This window comes from Manis javanica, chromosome 7, assembly GCF_040802235.1.
Source record: "Manis javanica isolate MJ-LG chromosome 7, MJ_LKY, whole genome shotgun sequence".
In the NCBI taxonomy this organism is placed as follows: Eukaryota; Metazoa; Chordata; class Mammalia; order Pholidota; family Manidae; genus Manis; species Manis javanica.
In genome coordinates this window covers 43830642-43855381 of record NC_133162.1, presented here as the reverse complement: position 1 = coordinate 43855381, position 24740 = coordinate 43830642, and the positions used below count along the sequence as shown (strand labels likewise).

At 38.8% G+C, this 24740-nt stretch overlaps 1 protein-coding gene across 5 annotated transcripts in view; it reads right to left on the bottom strand.

Moving 5' to 3' along the window:
- ASCC1 (activating signal cointegrator 1 complex subunit 1) overlaps nt 1–24740 on the bottom strand; it is a 147095-nt gene that overhangs the window by 8245 nt on the left and 114110 nt on the right. For 3 of the 5 annotated variants that reach the window (XM_036998877.2, XM_036998882.2, XM_036998878.2), the window contains exon 10: nt 3031–3714. In XM_036998877.2, coding sequence (XP_036854772.2) covers nt 3598–3714 — 117 coding nt within the window. In that variant the 3' untranslated portion in view covers nt 3031–3597. Of the gene's footprint in view, nt 1–3030; nt 3715–24740 lie in introns of those variants that run through there. The other 2 variants (XM_036998880.2, XM_036998879.2) reach the window with 1 other exon arrangement.

Here is a 24740-nt window from a genome sequence, read left to right as displayed (position 1 = left end):
GTCAACAATATGTAAGTCCTGGATGAATGATATATCTGTGCCAATGAATAAGTGATGGCAACATTGTATCCCAACACACACACTGACTAAGGGGATCAAACTAAAATGGCATGATAATCCTAAAAGAAAAATACAGGTACTTTGGTGAAAGACCTATACCCTGAAAACTACAAGACACTCTTAAGAGAAATTAAAGAGGACACTAACAAATGGAATCTCATCCCATGCTCTTGGCTAGGAAGAATTAATATAATCAAAATGGCCATCCTGCCCAAAGAAATATACAGATTCAATGCAATCCCTATCAAATTACCGAAAGCATTCTTCAATGAACTGGAACAAATAGTTCAAAAATTCATATGGGACCACCAAAAACCCTGAATAGCCAAAGCAATCCTGAGAAGGAAGAATAAAGTGGGCGGATCTCGCTCCCCAACTTCAAGCTCTACTACAAAGCCACAGTAATCAAGACAATTTGGTACTGGCACAAGAATAGACCCATAGACCAGTGGAATAGAATAGAGACTCCAGACATTAACCCAAACATATATGGTCAATTAATATTCAATAAAGGAGACATGGACATACAATGTGGAAATGACAGCCTCTTCAACAGCTGGTGTTGGCAAAACTGGACAGTTACATGTAAGAGAATGAAACTGGATCATTGTCTAACCCCATACACAAAAGTAAATTTGATGTGGATCAAAGACCTGAATGTAAGTCATGAAACCATAAAACTCTTAGAAAAAAACATAGGCAAAATTCTCTTCCACATAAACATGAGCCACTTCTTCATGAACATATCTCCCAGGCAAGGGAAACAAAAGCAAAAACGAACAAGTGGGACTATATCAAGCTGAGCAAAGGATACCACCAAGACAACAAAAAGGCATCCTACAGTATGGGAGAATATACTCATAAACGACAAATCCGATAAAGGGTTGACATCCAAATTATATAAAGAGCCCACGTACCTCAACAAACAAAAAGCAAATAATCCAATTAAAAAATGGGTAGAGGAGCTGAACAGACAGTTCTCCAAAGAAGAAATTCAGATGGCCAACAGACACATGAAAAGATGCTCCACATTGCTAGTCATCAGAGAAATGCAAATTAAAACCACAATGAGATATCACCTCACACCAGTAAGGATGGCTACCATCCAAAAGACAAACAAACAACAACAAATGTTGGTGAGGTTGTGGAGAAAGGGGAACCCTCCTATACTGCTGGTGGGAATGTAAATTAGTTCAACCATTGTGGAAAGCAGTATGGAAGTTCCTCAAAAAGCTCAAAATAGAAATATCATTTGACCCAGGAATTCCACTTCTAGGAATTTACCCTAAGAATGCAGCACTCCAGTTTGGAAAAGACAGATGCACCCCTATGTTTATTGCAGCACTATTTACAATAGCCAAGAAATGGAAGCAACCTAAGTGTCCATCAGTAGATGAATGGATAAAGAAGATGTGATACATATACACAATGGACTATTATTCAGCCATAAGAAGAAAACAAATCCTATCATCTGCAACAACATGGATGGAGCTAGATAGTATTATGTTCAGTGAAATAGGCCAGGCGGAGAAAGACAAATACCAAATGATTTCACTCATATGTGGAGTATAAGAACAAAGAAAAAACTGAAGGAACAAAACAGCAGCAGAATCACAGAACCCAAGAAGGGACTAACAGTTACCAAAGGGAAAGGGACTGAGGAGGATGGGAGGGAAGGGAGGGGCAAGGGAGGAGAAAAGGAAAGGGGTCATTGAGATTAGCATGTATAATGTGGGGGGGGGGGCACGGGGAGGGCTGTGCAACACAGAGAAGACAAGTAGTGACTCTACAGCATGTCACTATGCTGATGGACAGTGACTGTAATGGGGTTTGTAGGTGGGACTTGGTGAAGGGGGCTGTCTAGTAAACATAATGTTCCTCATGTAATTGTAGATTAATGATACCAAAAAAAAAAAAATACAGGTACTTTGGAAGTTCATTTATTCACAAATGATCTGTGCAATTCACAGTTATAAATAAACCTGAGTGTTATACTCAGCCCTCACTATATAGTGTGACCTTAACATACAGGGTTCAGAACCAGACTTGTCACGGAAAGTAAGAAATCAAGGTAAGAATGAGGACTGAAAGAAAGAAAAGGAAAGCAGCTACAGAGGGAGAAAGGATGTGAAGAGGGGGAGATGAAAGGTAACAGTGACCAGTAGAGCACATGGCAGGACTGACTGGGGGGGCGCAAACCTGTGCTGGGAGCTCCCTCTTCCTGCCGATCTGTGGTAAGGAAGGAGTACTTTCTGCAGCTGACATTTCCCCAAGGAACTGTGTACAGTCTGATAACATCATGTTTCTACTGCTGCTGCCCTGAGAGGTAAACATAAAAGAGCTACACTACTACTGCAACTCCATCAGTGGCATGGGAGAGCAAGGCTGGGGAAAGTGAGGCTGGGGAAGCAAAGGCTGGGGAAGGTGAAGCAACAGGGATTTAACAAATATAAATAGGTAACAACTTATGAAAAAAAAGGGACAGATCAAAGTCAAAGGTAAAAACATTAACAGTTATTTTGCTAAAGATAAAATTCTGAGTAGTAAAGGAATTGAAAGCAGAGTCATCCCATGCTAATCAAGCACTATTCACAATAACCCCGAGGTCAAAGAACTCAAGTGCCCATTGATTGATGAATGGATTAACAAAATGTGGTGTATAACTACAATGGAAAATGTGGTGTATAACTACAACGGAATATCATTCAGCCTTAAAAAGGAAGGAAATCCTATCACCTGCTTCAACATGGATGAACCTTAAAGACATTATGATAAATAGAAAAGCTAGATACAAAAAGACAAATACTATATGATTCCACTTATGTGAGGTAACTAAAGTAGTCAAATTCATAGAAACAGAAAGAAGACTAGTGGTTTCCAGGGATTTGAGGGAGGAGGAAATGGGGAGTTGATTAATGGGTGTAGAGTTTCAGATTTGCAAGATGAGAAAGTTCTGGAGAAGTTTCAAAACACTGTGAATATATTTAATATTACTAAATTGTACACTTAAAAATGGTTAAGATGGCAAATTTTATGTTATGTGCTTTTTACCATGGTAAAAAAGAAATTCTGGGTAGTGATTAAAAGTTAGGGGAAAGGAAAAATCAAACCATCTGAAATTGTAGATATTTGATTTAGGTGGAGATATTAATAAAACCAAATGTCTAATTCTTTTAAAGTATTGGTAATACAAGAGTTTAATGGCTGGGGCAAAATCAGTAGGTGTCTAAGAAATGATGCATATATGAGCTCCAATGGGCTTCATATTTCTAGAGAAGAGCTTCAGAAAGAAAGGCAGATTCTGTGAAAGCTGAACAAGCCAAGGGTTATAGGCACAGGTTCTCCTTGTGCCCACAACCATCATGGCTGACAGTTTGATGACTGTGGATAACCATCAGAGACCACAGTGTCCATGGGGAACCACCCAGGAAAGTTACCTCCCAAATAGCCAAATCCCTCTTTGGTAATTAAAAAGAAAGTACACTTCCTCAGAACCTTGTGAGGATATTCAATTTCTAGTGCTTCCCAAGATCCAAATCAGGAGAAGTCAATTTGTCCACAAGAGGCGTAGTTTCCAAAGCTGTCTACTGTGAACCTCTGAGAGATGTGAATTGAATTGAGCTGTAGGGTACCAAAGTAGAAGTTCTCAAATAGCTGAAAAGGAAGAATAAAAATTCAGAATGAATATCCAAAGCAAATTACAGATAAAAATATTAAACATCAGATTCTCTTGTAAAAACACTTCAACAGACAGGCACAGTCACAAGGGGGCCATCAGGTGAGAAACTGGGGATCAACAGAGGTGAGGCTTAGAACCTCACCCCACCCCTGTTTTGAGAGAAATCTTCTGCATCCGTGGATGTTTTAATGCCCTTGTCTAGCTTGGATTAACACATAGTCTACAAGCACACATCTGATCATCTACATTTGCTCTCTTAGAACACTAAACTATGTTTTCTACCTTTATCTTGCATCTACCTACCACTTCAGCATTTTATTAAAAATAAAAATAATAATAATAATAAAGGGAGAAATGTGGGATCAACATATAAATCAAGTATAAAAATCAAACGAATATTCATATTTGACCTGATTGTTTATAGTTCATAATGAGTGATCAAAACCGAAAGTTTCTGTGATGACTGCCCTTGTACTGTTCACCATGTAAGAACTTATTCACTATGTAAGAATTTGTTCACCATGTAAGAACTTATTCATTATGCTTCAGAAGATTGGAGACTGATGAGAATTAGGCTAGGGGTAGATTAATGATTGTGCATTGAGCATTGACTCCCCTATACAGAATTTTATTGTTGTTAACAACCATTTGATCAATAAATATGAGAGATGCCCTCTCAAAAAAAAAACAAAACAAATAAACACTTCAACAGTCCCAACAAACCTCTCATGCCTTTTCTTTTCTGTATTTAATCGGAAAATGATCCTGGAGAGGAGGGATGGGAGTAGGAATATGAAAGAGCAGCAGCAATTTTCTCTGATTAATTTTAAAGCCTCTTCTGACAAAATGCACTAGGGAAAGACGTCTGAAAATTTCAATTCCTAAGTTTATCTGTTGAGTAGATATGACCAAGAACTTGTTACAAACATCCTGGGATCAAAGCCTAACAAAGCTGCTTCTATGACTTTCATACTGGCTACACAGGATCCTAGTTTTGTTACAGCCAAGATAAAATTTGACATAATACATTCCTTTATCTAGTCAACAACATTTATTAAAAGCACTGACTAAAACAAATAGAAGATAAGGTTCTATTCTAACCAACAAATGATTCTGGCAGCCCAGTGTGGAGTACAGGCGCGTACATACACAAAACACCCAGGGGAAAACTTCTACTGGATGGCATAACAAGTGCAAATGATAATATTTATCAAAAGCCTTTCATTAGACTTGGATTCAAGCCAGCATCATAAAGTAAATGTTCTTTACTGCAATTCTTCACTTTAAAAGCTTTCAAGTTTGTTAGAGGGAGGGATGAGCCATATTCTAAGAGGGACCTGCTCTTGTGATTAGCACACTTAGAAGGCAGAATCCAAAATGACATCAGAATTCATCCCAGAAAAACTAAGCCCATTGTTTTTGATAAACAAAATGGCTTACCTACTTCTGTTCAGATGCAAGAGTTGTTTCTTAAAATGTCAATAATTTTCCTCAAAAGGCTCAAAATAGACATACCATTTGACCCAGGAATTCCACTTTTAGGAATTTACTCTAAGAATGCAGCAGCCCAGTTTGGAAAAGACAGATGCACCCCTATATTTATCGCAGCACTATTTACAATAGCCAAGAAATGGAAGCAACCTAAGTGTCCATCAGTAGATGAATGGATAAAGAAGATGTGATACATATACACAATGGAGTATTATTCAGCCATAAGAAGAAAACAAATCCTACCATTTGCAACAACATGGATGGAGCTAGAGGGTATTATGCTCAGTGAAATAGGCCAGGCGGGGAAAGACAAATACCAAATGATTTCACTCATATGTGGAGTATAAGAACAAAGAAAAAACTGAAGGAACAAAACAGTAGCAGAATCACAGAACCCAAGAAGGGACTAACAGTTACCAAAGGGAAAGAGACTGGGGAGGATGGGTGGGAAGGGAGGGATAAGGGGGGGGAGAAAGGGGGCATTATTATTAGCATGTATAATGTGGGGGGAGGCACGGGGAGGGCTGTGCAACACAGAGAAGACAAGTAGTGACTCTATAGCATCTTACTACACTAATGACAGTGACTGTAATGGGGTTTGTAGGGGGGACTTGGTAAAGGGGAGTCTAGTAAACATAATGTTCCTCATGTAATTATAGATTAATGATACCAAAAAAAAAAAGTCAATAAGAGCCCAAGAAAGCCTTTCAATACATGTACCCAACGCTTGAGTAGAAAGAACCTAAGTAGAAAGACCACCACACATTAGCACATGACTGTCTCTTCACCTATTTTTATACAACCTTCACAGCCGTGGTCTTCAGCCACTGTAGCCTTCCCTCTTCTAAATTAATGACCTAAGAAAATGCCTGGGGCTCTTTAAAGGCTAACTTTATAAAGCCCAGTAAATATTGATTCTTCAAGATGACATCAACTTGACCCCAAATATCTTGTTAGAGGTTATGTGCAGCACTGTCTTGTTTTTCAGAAAGGTGATCAGCTCTTGCCTGCATTGGTTTACACAATTAACTTCTCTTTCTGGCTTCGGCAGCCTGTTCAAACCACATCCACCCTTTTGTGTAAAGAAATACAGCCTGAAATGGTTATCTGCTAATCCCTTTACTGAACACTAATTCAAAGTGAAAGCCATGTCAAGAAGACTGACAGATACATAGCTTTGCAAACTGAAGCCTTCTAGATACAAAGACAAGACAATAAAAGGGGTAATAAAAGACAAGACAAAACTAAACTAAAAGTAAAATCATAATAACTTCAACAAGTTGCTTTTTAAGGATTAGCAGCCCAGGGGTCTCTACCACCTTCTCTTTGTGCCTGTTTCCAAATGATAGAAATGCCATAGCTAGGGGCTAGAAAGAGACTTCACTTTGTCTCATGCAGATAACCTACAGATGGCATGATTTGCCAGGGAGATTCTCATCCTTTAGGTTAAAGGTAGACAGTAAATACAGTGATAATGAAGTTAGCTGGGATGTGATTTCAATGCAGTAATTACAAAAGTTGAGAAAAGACCGAACACAAATTCTCCCACTCCCCTCAAGGCAAGAGCAGCCTGTGAAAGAGCACTGAAGTCAGTCTCGCCTTATGCCTGACACACCGGGGCTGTGACTGTGGGCAGATGATACCAACACTGTACAAGATATTAATGGGCAAAAAACCAGTAAGATGAACAAGTTAAACTACTCCCATGTAAACTGTGAAGCATATTGAAAATTAAGTGTATCTTATGATGTTTTTTTAACATTTATCTGCTCTCATTAACCTGTAATTATTTTACCTTCATAAGTTGCCAGCTTCTTCAAACCGTTTGGTAATGTCACAATCAAATGGATTTCTTACCCACAAGTCCCAAGTGCAGTGCCAATCTTCCTTTTAGCCTTTCCTAGCTCCACATTATTATTCTCTCAGTATGTTTATGGTTTAGTAACAATTTTTCAAAGTTGTCTTATTTTTTAGTCATTGTTATATCTTTAGTCTTAAGCCTTTTTTTAAGTTCTATCAATTATTTCTGGTGACTCATTAAAATATAGGCTCTATAGAGGAAGGATCTTTCCTGTTAATCCAGCTGAATACTACTGAACATTGTTAACTGTATCTGGTAGACAGCATAAGATCCATAACTCTTTGTTGGCTAAAATGACAACAAAGACTTATATTGTAAATGCCTGTGTACTTTATGTCTGCAAAGAGAAAACTATGATATGGTCTTGTTTAGCCTGGATTTAAAGTCTTATTTATAAGTCACCACATAGGAATCTTTGAATAAGACTTACAAAATTATATTGTCTCTAATTATACCTCAATCGTAACTAATTGTCAAGAAAGATTTTGTAGTTCATCATGGAAGTTCACACACTCCTTTAAATTTCTATGTTTCTTATTTGTCAAAGCCTAGATTCCTTTCTTAGGTCAAATTCCTGATGTGGAATGTCCCTGAGCACCTGATGTTATGTAGCATTTTCATGTAAAGAGGGATACCTGAGGTTCTGTCTCCCAGGTGCTTACCATCTAGTTAGGGAGACAGGTATGTATCAGAAGAGGAATGTCAATGACATGGTGTATTCACCTTGTGGAAAGTTACTGAGTGATTTACTTTGTTATCTGTGCACTTATCTGTATTATGTTCTACTTCAATTAAAAAGTTTAGCTAAAAACATTATAGGCAGCAAAGGTTAAGTATGAGAGGAGAGGTACAGGCAATCAATAAATGCAGCCACAGGTAAGAAAACAATGGACACTGAGGGCTGGAGTACCTAGGAAGGCCACCTAGAAGAGAAAGGAACTGTACTGGGCCTTATATTAAGTATAAGACTTAACAAAGAGGTGGAAGGAAAGGCAGCAGGAAGGCAGAATTAGGCCAGGTAAACCAGGTTGGAGGTTTTCAGGGACCCTAAAAAGAAGCAGTGAGAACGACAAAGGATAGAGACAAAACAAGGGTGAATCAGATTAAGGTGGACCCTGAGGGTCATGTTCAGAAGTTAAACTTCATTCTAGATGGTGGAGAACCACTGAAGGCTTCTGAATAAGTTGGTGGCACAAGATGACCTTGTTTTAGGAAAATTGATCTGTAAGTGGTATATTGTACTGATTGCAGAAGAAACGAAAAAAAGGAAAAAAAGGAGAAAGGGGAGCAATTTAGTCATGAGAGAGATATTGACTGTCTCTTGATTAAAACAGTATACTAGGCCTGGAGAGATTGGAGAGGATATAAAATATAATGAATGAAACACAGAAAATTCAATGACTTTTTGGATGAGGAAAAGGAGATGAGAAAAAATATGGATAACAGATTATATGAGAGTATGCCACTGAAAATAAGAGAACATTTCTGAGAAGGAGCTATTTATGGGGGGAAAAGAATTCAGATTTGTTCACACACTCATGGCTGTGAGGTAGAGCAGGGGCATGGGACAAGCAACATGATTAATTTTTCCTACCTATGATGAAAAATGCCAGGCTATAAATAGTTTAGTAAGAACAGGAGGGACTCCATCTTTAGGCTAAGATTCCATTTTATAAACCAGGGAGTTAGAAGGTAAGATTTCTAACATATCGTATAATAATTTGCCAACAACTAACCCTATCTTAAGACAGGGCAAGCAGTCCTAAATTACAAATTCTCACGGCTTGAGGGTAACCACTATATTGGAGAACTGGATCAATAAATTCCTTGTGTTAAGTTTATCTTACAGAGCATCTAATGGACTGACTACGGATGGTGGCATAATGTCTCTCACTGGAGAGAGACATCATGAGACCACAAGTCAAGCCGACACTCCCTTGGCCCTTTACCCCATTCTTGAAATTCATAAAAGACACGAATCATAAGCTTTTAATTCTAAGCCTCTGAGTGTGCCTCCTCTCCAAGGCTGCCCACACTCCCCTTTCTTTGAGTGTGTACTCTGCCTTATATAAAGCTTTCTTGCTGCTCAAATTATTGTATTTTTGTCTCTGCACTTTCAAGTCTCTTAGGAGATTAATAAGAGACCCCTTTTCTCAGAGGTTAGGCGTCTTTGTTACTTTGCTAGGGCTATTTCATTCAATTTTCTAGACTTAAACACAAGTCTTCACTCTGTGCTATTTCAGACAAGTAGGGAAGGGCTACTAAGATCTCTGATTTGGGCTTGCCAGTTCCTGTCACCTGGGTGACCTGGACAGGATTGCAGCTGTAGGATCATGCTCTTTAGTATCCTACCCCACAATCTCCTTTCTTTGCTTTGGAGAAGTTCTCAGAACATAATCTCACTCCATCCAGTGCCCTGTGGCTCCCCCAAATCCTGGGGTGGTAGGGGGCTTAATTCCCATGCTGTGCAAATCAAGCAGACATTGGACGCCAGATGACCCTGGCTTCAGGTGTTGGCAAGGACCTGCCCTAACTATGCAGAACAGTTCAATAAATTTCCCTTTTCTCCCTCTGTTCTCCCTCTGCTCTCTACTGCCTGCAAGGCTGCTGCCATTCACTACTTCTCTCGCTTTAATGGATTCCTTCCTTACCTACACTTGTCTGATGTGTTCTTCTCCATCAGAGTCAAGAATACAATCCAGTCTGGTTGAGGTTTCACCTACTGCACAGGGAAAGACCTCCCCAGACGCAGCTGCCCAGCAACAATTGTATCTTTAGTTGTATGTATCTCAAGCTCTTCTCTAACCTAGGATTTTCCTGGTATGTTTTGATAATATATATTAAAGAGATGAAATCTGTAGCCCAGTTAAGAGGAAATATATCATCATAAAAAGCTGTATAACTGTCCATTTATGGGGAAATGAACCCTTTGTCTACGCCTATGTATCCCCATTTGTCATTTGTCTTTTGACTTTGCTCATGGTGGTTTTTACCATGTCAGTTTAAATTTTTACACATTCATATGTATCATAACAGGAGTTTTTAAAACAAAGTAACCTAATTCCAACATTACCATATATTAAAAGATTAAGGTGAATACATATATAAATACTGAAAACACTAATAAAATGAAGATCATAACAGGCAACATTTTTTGAGCAAGGACGTGCCAGGCATTATGCTACAGTGCCCATGCAATTATCTGACTGCATCCTCACAACCCAGAGAAGCAAGTAAGTATTATTAATACCCATTTTATAGTTGAACCTGAGGCTTAAAAGGCCTAAGCAACTTTTCCAAGGGTACCCAGTAAGTAAAGGGTAGAAAATTGTAATTCATAAAACTGGAAAAGAAGAAAAAAAGAAAATTGAGATTTAAACCGAAGCAACATAACTCCAGAGTTTGAGCTCTTGAACCCCTAAACTCTATAGCCCCTTCACATGGGTGGGACCTCTTAAAAAACAGCCCTGTGTAAGCCACAGTGAGGAAGCTTAACCCATAACTCCCAAAGACTGAAATGAAAATATTCTTTCACTTGCCACCTCATATCCTGGACCTGGTTTAAGAATCAGATTGCTCTAGTTCATCTGGAAGAATTGTAATTGAATTCTGGATGAAAATGAGCACAAGTCAACTGATCGGCTCCATTAAATTAGATACCTGAATGGGGAAAGAGGATAAAGTTTAAACTACAAATTTAAAAAAAGAAAAATGAAACTTGGTTGCTCTATCTAGCCTAAAGTAGTACCTAACGAGCAAAGTGGTCTATTATTTACAAAACAAAAGACCTAACTGGAAAAATTTAAATTCAAAAAGAATCAAGTCAAGGTATTTAAATCATGTTGATTTTTTTCTTCTCACAGTTGTTTTATAACAATTCCCTCAGGGGATTTTGAAACCTAAACCATTTTCTTTCTGAAAACATTTCTCTCTGATGCCAACACAGAGCCCTGCTGTGCTGAAAGAGGTATTTTAAAAAACTTGCTGTAAAATAACATAACAGTGAACTGCTACACAAAACTACAAATATTTGATAAAGAAATAAAAATAGAATTTAATGCTGCCAATATTTGTGACATCACTTGTAGGTTATGTAAGTACTGATTTGGACAATTTAAGAAGAAAAATTTTAACCTAAGTAAGTATAACATTTAAAAACTGTTAAGCATGGAGCAGCTATCCTTTACTGAATAATCACAGTATCTTTAAAGAATTAAACTTTTCCTGTCATCAAGCAACAAGAGAAATGTGTCATAATGAAAGATTTTTGGTCTGTTAAAAAAGAAGAGGTGCAAAATGGAGTCTCTTGTGCTAAGCCCCATATCAGCAAAACACTACTTAACACCTAACCTGATTTCAGTTTCAGCCTTTCCCAAGAATGTGACCTTTAACCAGTCTGTCTGTAATTACCTGGTCAGCACTAGTGAGGTGATCTGCTTGATAGACCCCTGCCTTCCACCAAAAGAAGGTGACCTTGAGTGAAACAATTCACTCCTTGCTGGAAACTTCCTTTTTCCATCCCTTTTCTTCCTATAAAAGCCCTCTGAGACAGGGATCTTGGGTGTAGTCAGAGTAGGGTAAGGGCCTCCAGAAAAAGCAAGGCAGAATATTTACAGTCAGAGCAATGTAACTACATGCAAGAAAACCACCCTACCAAAACTGTGTTAAACATTAAGCTCTAGAGTCATTCTTCAATGAGATCAGTTAATATTCCCCAGATAAAGATTCACTTCAGCACGCTAAAAGGCCCAGGCCTATGTGCTGTCTTTCCTCCTTCAGACCCGATGAGGTGATTTGCAAACTGGGCAACTAATTTAGCATCCAGGCCCAGCCCGTAAAACAACATAGTAAAAGGCAGGAAGGATTCCACCTTAAAGATAAGATTGCATTTTAATACCCAGTTAAGAAGATTCTTAACTTACTCTTAGCAAACAATACCTCAGCCCACCTTGGGGGTAGGGCGGCCTGATACTGGTATCTCAGGGAGAAATCAGAGCAGGAAGTTCCTTGTGTTAAGTTAATTCTAAATATTCAGGGACCACCTAACAAGTCCACACCCCTAAGCCTTTATCCAGTTACCAAAAATCCTCAATTGCCTATAAAACCCCTAGACAATGCACGATTATGGGCTCTCCTGTCCCCTCCTGGCATGAGCCAGGAGCTCTGTCCTCTCACTGTGTCTCTCAATAAAAGCCTCTCCCTGGCTCTTCTTCCTTGGATATTTGCTAAGTTCATTCTTCAACTCCGCAAACAAGAACCCCGGCATCACTTCCATTTTGGACAGCTCCTCAGAGCTCTTTTCTATCTGCTAAGAAAGGATGCTGTCCAATTCATGAATCATTAAATAAGGCCAACTTTTTGGCCTTATTCAATCTTGTAAAGTAAAAGCTTCAATTTTACTCAGTTGCATTTTGTTTTTAACAGGTCAAAACCAAGACTACCCCTGAGAGAGAACAGCCAAGATAAAATCCAACCATTCTACTGTCCAACATCTCACATCATCTGTGTAGCCTATCATTTTTAGTTTGTACATGTTTGTTTCCTCGGGAGAACCCAGAGGGAATTACGGATTTCTAGTAATGTAGTGGTTTACACTGAAAGAAAACAAACAGCAAGATTTAAGGGTTAACTGTGGTCATTTTTCCTTGCCTTCATTTCAGACCTTCTAATCCTTCCTCCCAAGCCCTGAAACACAACCACCAAAGATCAGAAATAATTCTACATGTGACTAGGCTGCAAAAATGAGACTGAAAATCTCAGACAGGTGGGGAGGAGGGTGAAGAGGAACCTTTGCATATCTGTGACCACAAGCTAGAAGAGTGATTTAATAACCAATCCTCAACAGCATTATGACAACCTGTTGGGGATCCCTCCCTGCCCATGTGGCTTCCCAAATGAGGATCATTCTCTTTATTCAATCTTAGTTAAAGTAGTGGTCACTCTTTTCAAAGATCTCTCCTTGAAGGAAATCTACTTTTTGTGCTGGGCAGCCACAGTGAACTATTTGTTGTCCAATATGACTTCAGTAAGAGGAAATTCAGTTTTCAAGTCCAAAATGAAGATCCAAAATATTTAAGTCCTGTGAAATGTATAGTCATTCCTGGCATATGTGGGTTAAAATCCTTAGACCATAATCTGGTGCAACTGAAAATAAGTACTGGTGTTGAATTAATGCAAGTATTCAGAAGGATGTACTGGGTTTCATTTCTTCCAGAAAGGATGCTTTCTATTGTTTTCATGTATGGTGCAAGTAGACTTTTGAACTCAAAGTAAACAGGAATAGCAAATGCATGCTACCTTGATGCTTTCCCAGTGTTTTTCTTCCACAATCTGTTTTGGAAGAAATCTTCTATTTCTCACAATTACCCATTTTACAGATATAAGTAACAGTAAAGACACCATTTTGTACTTAATAAGGCTTACCCACCTACCTCCCTACCAGGGTTGGTATGAGGATGAATGGAAGATAGACTGACAAGCACTTTGAGCTGTTTAGGAAGGCACTCCCAGCATGAAGCCTTGCTGCGGTTAAATAACATCTTTCATCTAAGGACCTAAAAACATCACATAATGCCCAGATCATTAACCCTTCAAAAAATTGCTGTGTTATAAACCAGAGCTAAGCATTATTATCTACATTTAAAAGAAAAGAAACAGAGACAGGCTGAGTCCACTAACATTTAAATATACACTTAACAGTTCTGGGACCAGGCCCAGAACACAGACCAGTAGAAGTCCACGTCCATAAGATGGTATATGTGTGCCTCACAGTTCAAATAACAAATCTGTACCAAAGAATGCTAAGTAAATAAGAAGCTCCAGCCTTGGGCTATGGACACACAATCAGGCATTGAAGAAAATGTTCCAGTGCTTTTGTGGCCAAGAATGAGAAACAAATGATAGGAAAAACTATAATCACAGCCCTTGAACAATCCTAACTGAAAACAACAAAAGAAACAATGGTATATTTCATAGGCACTCTTCATGAAATTGGCCTCTAGGTATAGATTAATAAGACTTTAGGTTAGTAAACAGAAAGATATGGACATTAGACTAAAAATAAAATAGATATGAATAACATCATAGTGCTTCATATGTCATATTACTAATCTCACTTAGAATTATGACCACAAGTAAGTTTTGTTTGTTAAAATTCTCCAAACCTAAAAAAATGATTCTGAATGTCTATCAAGGGTACCATGCAATCAGATTTCCAAGCCTTTTTGCACCTTGCATTTTTCTTCTGGCTACATGTGAGATTACTTGTAAAAAGTCAAGAAGGAAAATGGAAATCCAATATACCCAGGGGTCAAAAACAGCCTTCCATCTACTTTAAAAATATTCACATAGGCTGCATATGAACTCTCTAAATATCATGACAAAAGAACACAATTGAATACATTAGGGTAAGCCATGTTCCTTTACACCCACAAACAACGTCACCTAAAAACCAAAGAGAAACTTCTTTTCTATTGAAGAGAGAGGTCTAAATGGTCCTCAGAGCAAAGAGACTTCAATGTTTTCTTATAAGTGACCACACAGTCACTCTTTCCCCCAATTTCTCCATCTTTAAACAGGGACATGCTTTACAAGAATGTACTGCACTACAGTAAGATAACTAGTAAGATGGAATTTTGAGCACTGATTATTATGGTCATTCACTGACTTTAACCATCAACGCATCATTATAGGAACTGAAAAGCAAGTTTCCTTGAAAGAAAAAAGGAAAAGGTTTAGTAGGAGCTCTGACAGCTTACAGTCGATCTCTGCAGTTGTTATCTGGTCCCATAGGGCTATAATATTTTTAAAGGCTGGAATAGGAACATCTATCTCAGAATAAAAGATAATGCAGTTAGAGAGAACCAAGATGGCGGCATGAGTAGAGCAGCAGAAATCTCCTCTCAAAACTAAATATATCTTTGAAAATACAACAAATACAACTAATCCTAAAAGAGAGACCAGAAGACACAGGACAACATCCAGAACTCATCCACACCTGCGAGAACCCAGCACCTCACGAAGGCGTAAGATACAAGCCCCAGCCCGGCGGGAACTGAGCGCCCCACACCCCAGCTCCGGGTGGGAGGAGAGGAGTTGGAGTGGGGAGGGAGAGGGAGCCCAGGACTGCTAATCACCCAGCCCTAGCCATCCGCACCAGAGCGCAGACACAGTGCATGCGTGGGGTGCTGGATACTAGTGAAACAGGACAGTAAGACCTGTGAGCCGGTCCGCGCAGCCAGTGCACCCGGGACAAAGAAAAGCAAGTGCTTTTTGAAAGTCTTAAAGGGACAGGGACCCCACAGCTGGATGGAAGCACCTTGGGACACTTAGCCCAGCAGCTGCAAACCTCAGGGAGGGAGCTCTGGGTGCCCGAACCCCTGCAGCACAGCTTGGAGGTCCCTCACCACAATAAACAGCCTCCTGCCTGTTCCCCCTCTGACGTGGCTCCACCATATTGGAGCAGCAGCCTGAGGATGGCCACGTCCACAGCAACTGCAGAGCTAAATAAACTCCATAGCAGCTGGGCAAGATCAGAAGCCCCGTCTGCATGCAGCTGCCCAGCACAAGCCACTAGAGGCCACTGTTCTCCCAGGAGAGGAAGGCCATAAACTGGCAAGAAGGGACTTTCTCTTACCCAACACATGCGCCAGCTCCCCACAAATATATCTATCACCATGAAAAGGCAGAAGAAATTGATACAGACCAAGATCACAGAGGCAACCCTGAGAAGGAGATAGACCTAACCAGTCTTCCTGAAAAAGAATTAAAAATAAAGCTCATAACCACACTGATGGAGATGCAGAGAAATATGCAAGAGCTAAGGGATGAAGTCCGGAGGGAGATTACAGACGCCCGGAGGGAGATTACAGATGTCTGGAGGGAGATTACAGAAATGAAACAACCTCTGGAAGGATTTATAAACAGAATGGATAAGATGCAAGAGGCCATTGATGGAATAGAAACTAGAGAACAGGAACGCACAGAAGCTGACACAGAGAGAGATAATAGGATCTTCAGGAATGAAACAATATTAAGAGAACTGGGTGACCAATCCAAAAGGAACAATATCTGCATTATAGGGGTACCAGAAGAAGAAGAGAGAGGGAAAAAGGAATAGAAAGACTATTTGAAGAAATAATTGCTGAAAACTTCCCCAAACTGGGGGAGGAAATAATCGATCAGACCATGGAAGTGTACAGAACTCCCAACAGAAAGGATCCAAGGAGGACAACACCAAGACACATAGTAATTAAAACGGCAAAGATCAAGAACAAGGACAGAGTTTTAAAGGCAACTAGAGAGAGGAAAAAGGTCACCTACAAAGGAAAACCCATCAGGCTATCATCAGACTTCTCAACAGAAACCTTACAGGCCAGAAGAGAATGGCATGATATACTTAATGCAATGAAAGAGAAGGGCCTTGAACCAAGAATACTGTATCCAGCACAACTATCATTTAAATATGAAGGAGGGATTAAACAATTCCCAGACAAGCAAAAGTTGAGGGAATTTGCCTCCCACAAACCACCTCTACAGGGTATTTTAGAGGGACTGCTCTAGATGGGAGCACTTCTAAAACTAAATAGATGTCACCAGAGAAAATAAAATCACAGCAAAGAAAGCTGACTAAACAAATACTAACTAAAGGCAAAAAATAAAATCAACTACCCACAAAAGCAGTTAAAGGAAGCACAAAAGAGCACAGAATAAAACAACCAACATATAAAGAATGGAGGAGGAGGAATAAGAAGGGAGAAGAATAAAGAATGACCAGACAGTGTCTAAAATAGCTCAATAAGTGAGTTAAGTTAGACCGTAAGATACTAAAGAAGCTAACCTTGAACCTTTGGCAACCATGAATCTAAAGCCTGCAATGGCAATAAGTACATATCTTTCAATAATCACCCTAAATGTAAATGGATTGAATGCACCAATCAAAAGACACAGATTAATAGAATGGATAAAAAAGCAAGACCCATCTTTATGCTGCTTACAAGAGACTCACCTCAAACCCAAAGACTATAGGAACAAAGAAAGACTGAAGGAACAAAACAGCAGCAGAATCATAGAACCTAAGAATGGAATAACAGTTACCAAAGGGAAAGGGACTGGGGAAAAAGGGAGGGAAGGAAGGGATAAGGATGGGGAAAAAGAAAGGGGACATTACGATTAGCATGTATAGTGCGTGGGGGGCATGGGGAGGGCTGTGCAACACAGAGAAGACAAGTAGTGATTCTACAGCATCTTACTACGCTTATGGACAGTACTGTAATGGGGTTTGTGGGGGAGATTTGGTGAAGGGGGGACCCTAGTAAACATAATATTCTTCATGTAATTGTAGATTAATGACAACAAAATTAATTAATTAATTAATTAAACAAAAAAAGATAATGCAGTTAGCAGATACTTACTATCCTAGAATCATCTCCAAATACATCCCTAACTCTGCCCAGGATGCCACTTTTAATCTGAAACTTCAAACTACAGGGATCAATGGTGAGAAGTTGATAATAATAGCTAATAATAGCCAGTAAAAGGAGGACATAATATGCTTCCAGAGGCCTGGGACACCTTGGATACAAGGAGCAAGGTTAAAGCCAGTCTGCGGAAAGAGTAGTTCTTAACATCATCATTTGCCTCCATAAGGAAAGTAGCAAGAAGGCTGCAAATCAGTGCAGCAGCTGAGGTTTTCACCCATCAGCATATCACTACTGCTTTGCACATGTCCATTAAAAGAGTATCAAAAACCTACATGTCACCAGAGCACAAGTCCCATCTCCACCAACTGAAATGGCATCTGAATATTACCAGGCTCCTTGCACAGAATGGGACCATGAACATGAACTCTCGGCACTCATGGGGCTCTCCCAAACCACCTGCTGTCTTAGCTGCAGTGAGCAAAAGGACTGGTAACAGCCTGACCGACCACAGCACCAGGCAGAAGGCAGACAAACGGATCCAGGGAATGAAGGCTTTTTAAAACTTCCTTCAATAATCACTCAGTGTTGCTCTTTTGGATGTTTGGCCTGAGCCTCACTGCTGACGTAAGGATTATCAAGTTTAAGACTCTGCTGGTAAGGCCAAATGACCTATTAGAGAGAGAATTAAAATTGCTATATACAAACAGGATGCCTGGCAGTTCTGCTGAGTACCTCAATACTCAAAATACCAAGGGACTTCTCCTCCCTGCAGAGCCTTTCAATTTAAAAAGTAGCAAGAAAAAATGTGGGATGGGAGGAGGAAGGAGGAGAGAAGAGGCTGTGCTGACACGTCTGAAGAACCTAGAACTAACCGCACACACCAGTGTGCTCTGCCTGTTTCCACAGCAGCACGTGGAATCAGCATCAGAGATGGGCTGCTAGGAGCCCATTTTGCTGCAAAATTTCTTCCAGAGAAAGCCCTGCCCCAGGGCACGGATGCTACTGCTTTAGCATGACAAACTGCCCCTGGTGGCCACTGGTTAGCAGAGCCTCTTCAAGGCCCCACAACTGACCACCGGCCCTAAAGGCAGGTGTCCTTTCAGAACTAATCTAGGTACTGTTTCTGAAGATAAATTCTTTCCCTCAGAAAAATGCCTCTCAATGTTCATTCAAATATGTTACTGCTCTTATTTTCAGTATGGTCATCTTTCTTCAGGCATTATTCCTAACTGTCCTTCGAACTAATGTAACAGAAGATAAATGTTTGATTTTTGTATTATATTTTAGAAAGAAAATGGAAGTCAGCAGACAGGAATCTCTCAAGGAGAGCACTGGGTACAGTAGCAGACATGGTTTCTTCTTGGCCTGAGGGTCTCCAGGCAAGTGCCTTTAGGAAGGCTGGGCACAAAGGGGCTGACTTGTCCAGAGCAACAGATTCAGAAAAAGAACAGAGTGAGAGAGGAGAAAACAAGGTCATCAGGCTCAGCCCATGTCTACTCCAACTTTTCCCACATGAGAACAGCACCCAGAAATTAAAGAGTAAATCAAATGTTTCTCAGCAGTATTAGGCAATGGCAAAAGTATACACACACATATATATAACAGCTGGCAAATAATAACGGGTTGGTAATAGTTCCTGGAAGATTGAGAGAGCTTGCCACATGTTATCTTAGATTTTCAACTAAATCATCTAACTAGACAGCAAGACTTGAAATACTCATTATTCTGTCAGGACCACAGAAACCTTCAGAAGCAGCACTGGAGCATTATATATTAGGGCACACATTTCTCTATAATCCAGTTCAGTTGTCCCTCCTTTCCCTCTGCAAAGATGTGGACTAAATGTCAAATACCCACAAGGCCTTGGATAAGGGATATGGTTATCATCCCTTTACACATATCAGGAGTTGCAAGACCTCTAGAATTTTAGAAACTGGTATCAATGTTTTAACCTACCACTGAGAGAGAAAAACTTTGAATTGCAGTTCTGGTTGACTTATATGCTGTTTCTTCACTTTTAATTTGCAATAATAAAGTTCTCATTTGAGCATTAATTTTAAACTTGTTTCATAACTGGGATATGGGAAAGAAGACATGATTTCTTAAGAAGTCATCATTTGTGGCATAGGGGACTTCACTCTTAACACCTTTCATCTCTTTCCACCAACGTCCTCTAACATTTGCAGTAACACTTAGACACCAGGACCAAGCCACCCAATCTAACATGGTTTCACAGTTGGTCTAGTCTCTAAACAGGTTGCTTCAAAGAAGACAGTGCCCTGTCACCATCTCTGGGTACAAATTTATACTTGTTGACTAGTTTGTTTACACTGTATCTAAAAATACACAATGGAGTATATACATACAATGGAAAATTATTCAGTCTTAAAAAAAAAACTAATACATGCTACATAGAAGAACCTTAGAAACATTGTGTAATGGAAATAAGCAAGAAACGAAAGGTCAAACACTGTGTGATTCTACTAAGATGAGGTACCTACAGTAGTTAACTTCATAGACACAGAAAGAATAATGCGGTTGCCAGGGGCCGTGGGAAAGGAAGAATGAGAAATTACTGTTTTAATGGATACAGAGTTTCAATTAGGGATGATAAATTCTGGAGAGGGATAGTGGTGATGGTTGCACAACAATGTGAATGTACTTAATGCCACTGAATTATACACTTAAAATTGGTTAATATGTATATATTTTACCACAATTAAAAAAAAACACACGATGGACTCAAAATGAACTATAACTCACTTTATTTGTGAGCCACACCCAAAATGATATGATTGAACCCCTAGAAATGAACATATAAGAGATGAGTATTTCCCAAGATAAGATAAGGCACCCTGTTCAAAGAGTTCACAGAAATGAGATCAGACAGACTAAAGAAAATTGGATATTTAATGTCCCTCTCTCATATACACTAAGCATCTAGCTTAGTGCTTTACATTTAGTAGGTATTTGAAAAAATGTTTATTTTTTTATCCTGATATGAACCAGAAATGATTTTGAGAAAAGTAATTTTAATCTCTTAATTTTTTCTGCTCTCCGTGTTTCTGCCACATGGCCTACTTCTTGTCATTGGGTAGGTTAGCCCCTTTCAAACTCATCATTTCCTTCCTGAGCCAAGACAACACATGGCTGTATTCCAGTACTGCTTCAAAGATGAATAACCAATGAATATAAATTCAAAAGAGATAAAAGGAAAAAAGAAAAAAAACTGTGTACGAACAGACAGCAATAGACCAGGGAAAGTGCATCTTTACAGAATGGATGGATGTTGGCTCTGTCAAAAATCAGCCAAATGCTTGTTTTCCTAATTGATTTTCACGATGGTTTCACCTCACTGACAGTCACATCTTTGGTTGTCATTTTTTTGTTTTGTTTTTATAGGTATCATTGGTATACAATCTTACGAAGGTTTCACATGAAAAACATTGTGGTTACTGCATTCATCCATATTATCAAGTCCCCCTGTCAGCCCCCATGCAGTCACTGTCCATCAGCATAGTAAGATGATACAGAGTCACTACTTGTCTTCTCTGTGCTATACTGTCTTTCCTGTGATCCCCCCCACATTATGTGTGCTCATCATAATGCCCCTTCATCCCCTTCTCCCTCCCTCCCCACCCACTCTACCCACCCCTTTCCCTTTGGTAACTGCTAGTCCCTTCTTGGAGTCTGTGAGTCTGCTACTGTTTTTTGTTCCTTCAGTTTTTTCTTTATTCTTATACTCCACAAATGAGTGATTCACTGAGCATAATACCCTCTAGCTCCATCCATGTTGCTGCAAACGGTAGGGCTTGTTTTCCTCTCATGGCAGAATAATATTCCACTATGTATATGTACCACCTATTCTTTATCCATTCATCTACTGATGGACACTTAGGCTGCTTCCATATCTTGGCTACTGTAAATAGTGCTGCAATAAACATAGGGGTAATGGGGTATGTGGTGGGGACTTGATAATGGGGGGGAATTTAGTAACCACAATGTTGCTCATGTAATTGTATATTAATGATACCAAAATAAATAAATAAACAAACATAGGAGTGCATATGTCTTTTTGAGTCAGGGATCTTGTTTTCTTTGGGTAAATTCCTAGGAGTGGAATTCCCAGGTCAAATGGTATTTCTATTTTTAGTGTTTTGAGAAACCTCCATGTTGCTTTCCACATGGCTGAACTAATTTACATTCCCACCAACAGTGTAGGAGGGTTCCCCTTTCTCTGCATCCTCACCAGCACTTGTTGTTCCTAGTCTTTTTTATGTTGGCCATCCTAACTAGTGCGAGGTGATATTTCAGTGTGGTTTTGATTTGCATTTCCCTGATGTTTAGTGATGTGGAACATCTTTTCATGTGCATGTTGGCCATCTGAATTTCTTCTTTGGAGAAGTGTCTGCTCAGATCCTCTGCCCATTTTTTAATCCAGTTATTTGTTTTTTGGGTGCTGAGGCATATGAGCTCTTTAAATATTTTGGATGTTAACCCCTTATTAGATAAGTAGTTTGTGAATATATTCTCCCATACTGTAGGATGCCTTTTTGTTCTGCTGATGGTGTCCTTTGCTATATAGAAGCTTTTTAGCTTGATGTAGTTCCATTTGTTCATTTTTGGTTTTGTCTCCCTTGCTGGAGGAGATGTGGTCAGGAAAAAGTTGTTCTTGTTTATATTCAAGAGATTTTTGGCTATGTTTTCTTCTAAGAGTTTTACAGTTTCATGACTTACATTCAGATCTTTGATCCATTTTTAATTTACTTTTATGTATGGAGTTAGACAATAATCCAGTTTCATTCTCTTACATGTAGCTGTCTAGTCTTCCCAACACCAGTTATTGAAGAGATTGTCATTTCCCCATTGTATATCTATGGCTCTTTTATTATATATTAATTGGCCATATGTGTGTGGGTTTATATCTGGGCTCTGTGTTCTGTTCCATTGATCTATGGGTCTGTTCTTGTGCCAGTACCAGATTTTATTACTGTGGCTTTGCAGTAGAGCTTGAAGTTGGGGAGTGTAATCTCCCCAGCTTTTTTCTTCCTTCTCAGGATTGCTTTGGCTATTCAGGGTCTTTTGTGGTTCCATATGAATTTTAGAACTATTTGTTCTAGTTCATTGAAGAATGTTGTTGGTTTTTGATAAGGATTGCACTGAATTTGTAGGTTACTTTAGGCAGGATGGTCATTTTGACAATATTAATTCTTCCTATCCATGAGCATGGGATATATGTATTTCCATTTATTGGTGTCTTCTTTAATTTCTTTCATGAGTGTCTTTTAGTTTTCAGGGTATAGGTCTTTCACCTCCTTGGTTAGGTTTATCTCATTAGTGTTTTAAGACCTTACTTCCCAGGTAAAGTGACACATATAACAAATTCAGAGAAAAGGTCTTGCTTTGAATTTCCTTACCCACTCCCCACTCCAACCCAATAGCCTAACATAAAAATGTAGAAAACCAAACTGAAGCATTTCAAACTATGTTTTACTTCTATTATTAACAAAATAAGAAAAGCCCCTAATGATTTCCTGCAATCTCTCATTTTCACGAGTTTTGTTTTTTAATCAAGAATGGAAGTAGAGCCATATTTTATCACTAACACAGCAAGAGAAAGCACCCATATTTTGGTATGATGTCACAGGTTCCTTCCTGAACTCTACATTTTCTGATATTCATGCTAATTATAAAATTAGCACAATTTACTTACAAGATCAGTGTTGTTTATTTTTCATTCAATAATTTGTATTAACACATTCTGTAATAAGGCATAAATGAAATTGCAAAAGCAATCATTATTCATGTTTCAAGTTAATTAGTGCATACCCCAGAGAAACACAAAATTAGCTTTGGATGTATTTTTAAATAAACACAAGTTAAATGTAAATTCAAGTTCATTATTATCTGTATCAGCTAAATCTTTGTGTGGAGTAATAAAGTTGCAATCAAATTTATTTGAAAATGAACTTTACTTATTAGGGGAGGGTTGTGAGTATGAGCTACAAGTATATTTAATTTGGAGCTCTCATCCAGAAAAAAACCCACACATATACAGGCAATTAATATTTGACAAAGGAGGCAAGAATATACAATGGGAAAAAGACAATCTCTTCAATAAATGGTGTTGGGAAAACTAGACAGTTACATGCAGCAGAATGAAACTGGATTACTATCTAACTCCATACACAGAAGTAAACTCAAAATGGATTAAAGACCTAACTATAAGACATGAAACCATGAAACTATTAAAAGAAAACACAGACAAAAATCTCCTGAACATAAACATGAGTAATTTTTTCTGGACATGTCTTCCCCAGCAAGGGAAACTAAAGCAAAAATAAACAAGTTATACTACATCAAACTAAAAAGCTTCTGTACAGCAAAGGAAACCAACAGCAGAACAAAAAGGCAACCTAGGTATGAAAGAATATATTTATAAATGTTTTATCACGTAAGGGTTAACATCCAAAATACATAAAGAACTCATAAGACTCAACACCAAAAAAACATATAACCCAATTAAATAATGAGCAAAGGACCGGAATACACAATTTTCCAAAGAAGAAATACAGATGATCAACAGACACATGAAAAGATGCTCCACATGGCTAATCACCAAAGAAACGCAAATTAAAAGCACAGTAAGATGTTATGTCACACCAGACAGAATGGCCACTACCTAAAAGACAAGAAATAAAAAGTTGGCAAGGATATGGGAAAAAGGGAATCCTCCTACACTGTTGGTGGGAATGTAAATTGGTGCAGCTGCTATGGAAAGCAGTATGGAGATTACTCAATAAACTAAAAACAGAAATACCACATGACCCAGCAATTTCACTTCTAGGGATTTACCCAAGGAAAACAAAATCTCTGATTTGAAAAGATACATGTACCCCTGTGTTTACTGCCACATTATTTACAATAGCCAAGATATGGAAGCAACCAAAGTGTCCATCAAGAGATGAATGGATAAAGAAGATGTGGTACATATATATAATGGAGTATTATTCGGCCATAAAAAGAAAAAAATCCTGTCATTTGTGACATTGATAGACTTGGGGGGTATTATGCTAAGTAAAATAAGCCAGGTGGAGAATGACAAATACCATATGATTTCACTTACATATGGAATCTAAAAGCAAAACAAAACAAATAAAACAGCAGTGGACTGAGGTGTGACAGATACTGAGAAATGATTGGTAGTTACCATGGGGGACGAGTTGGA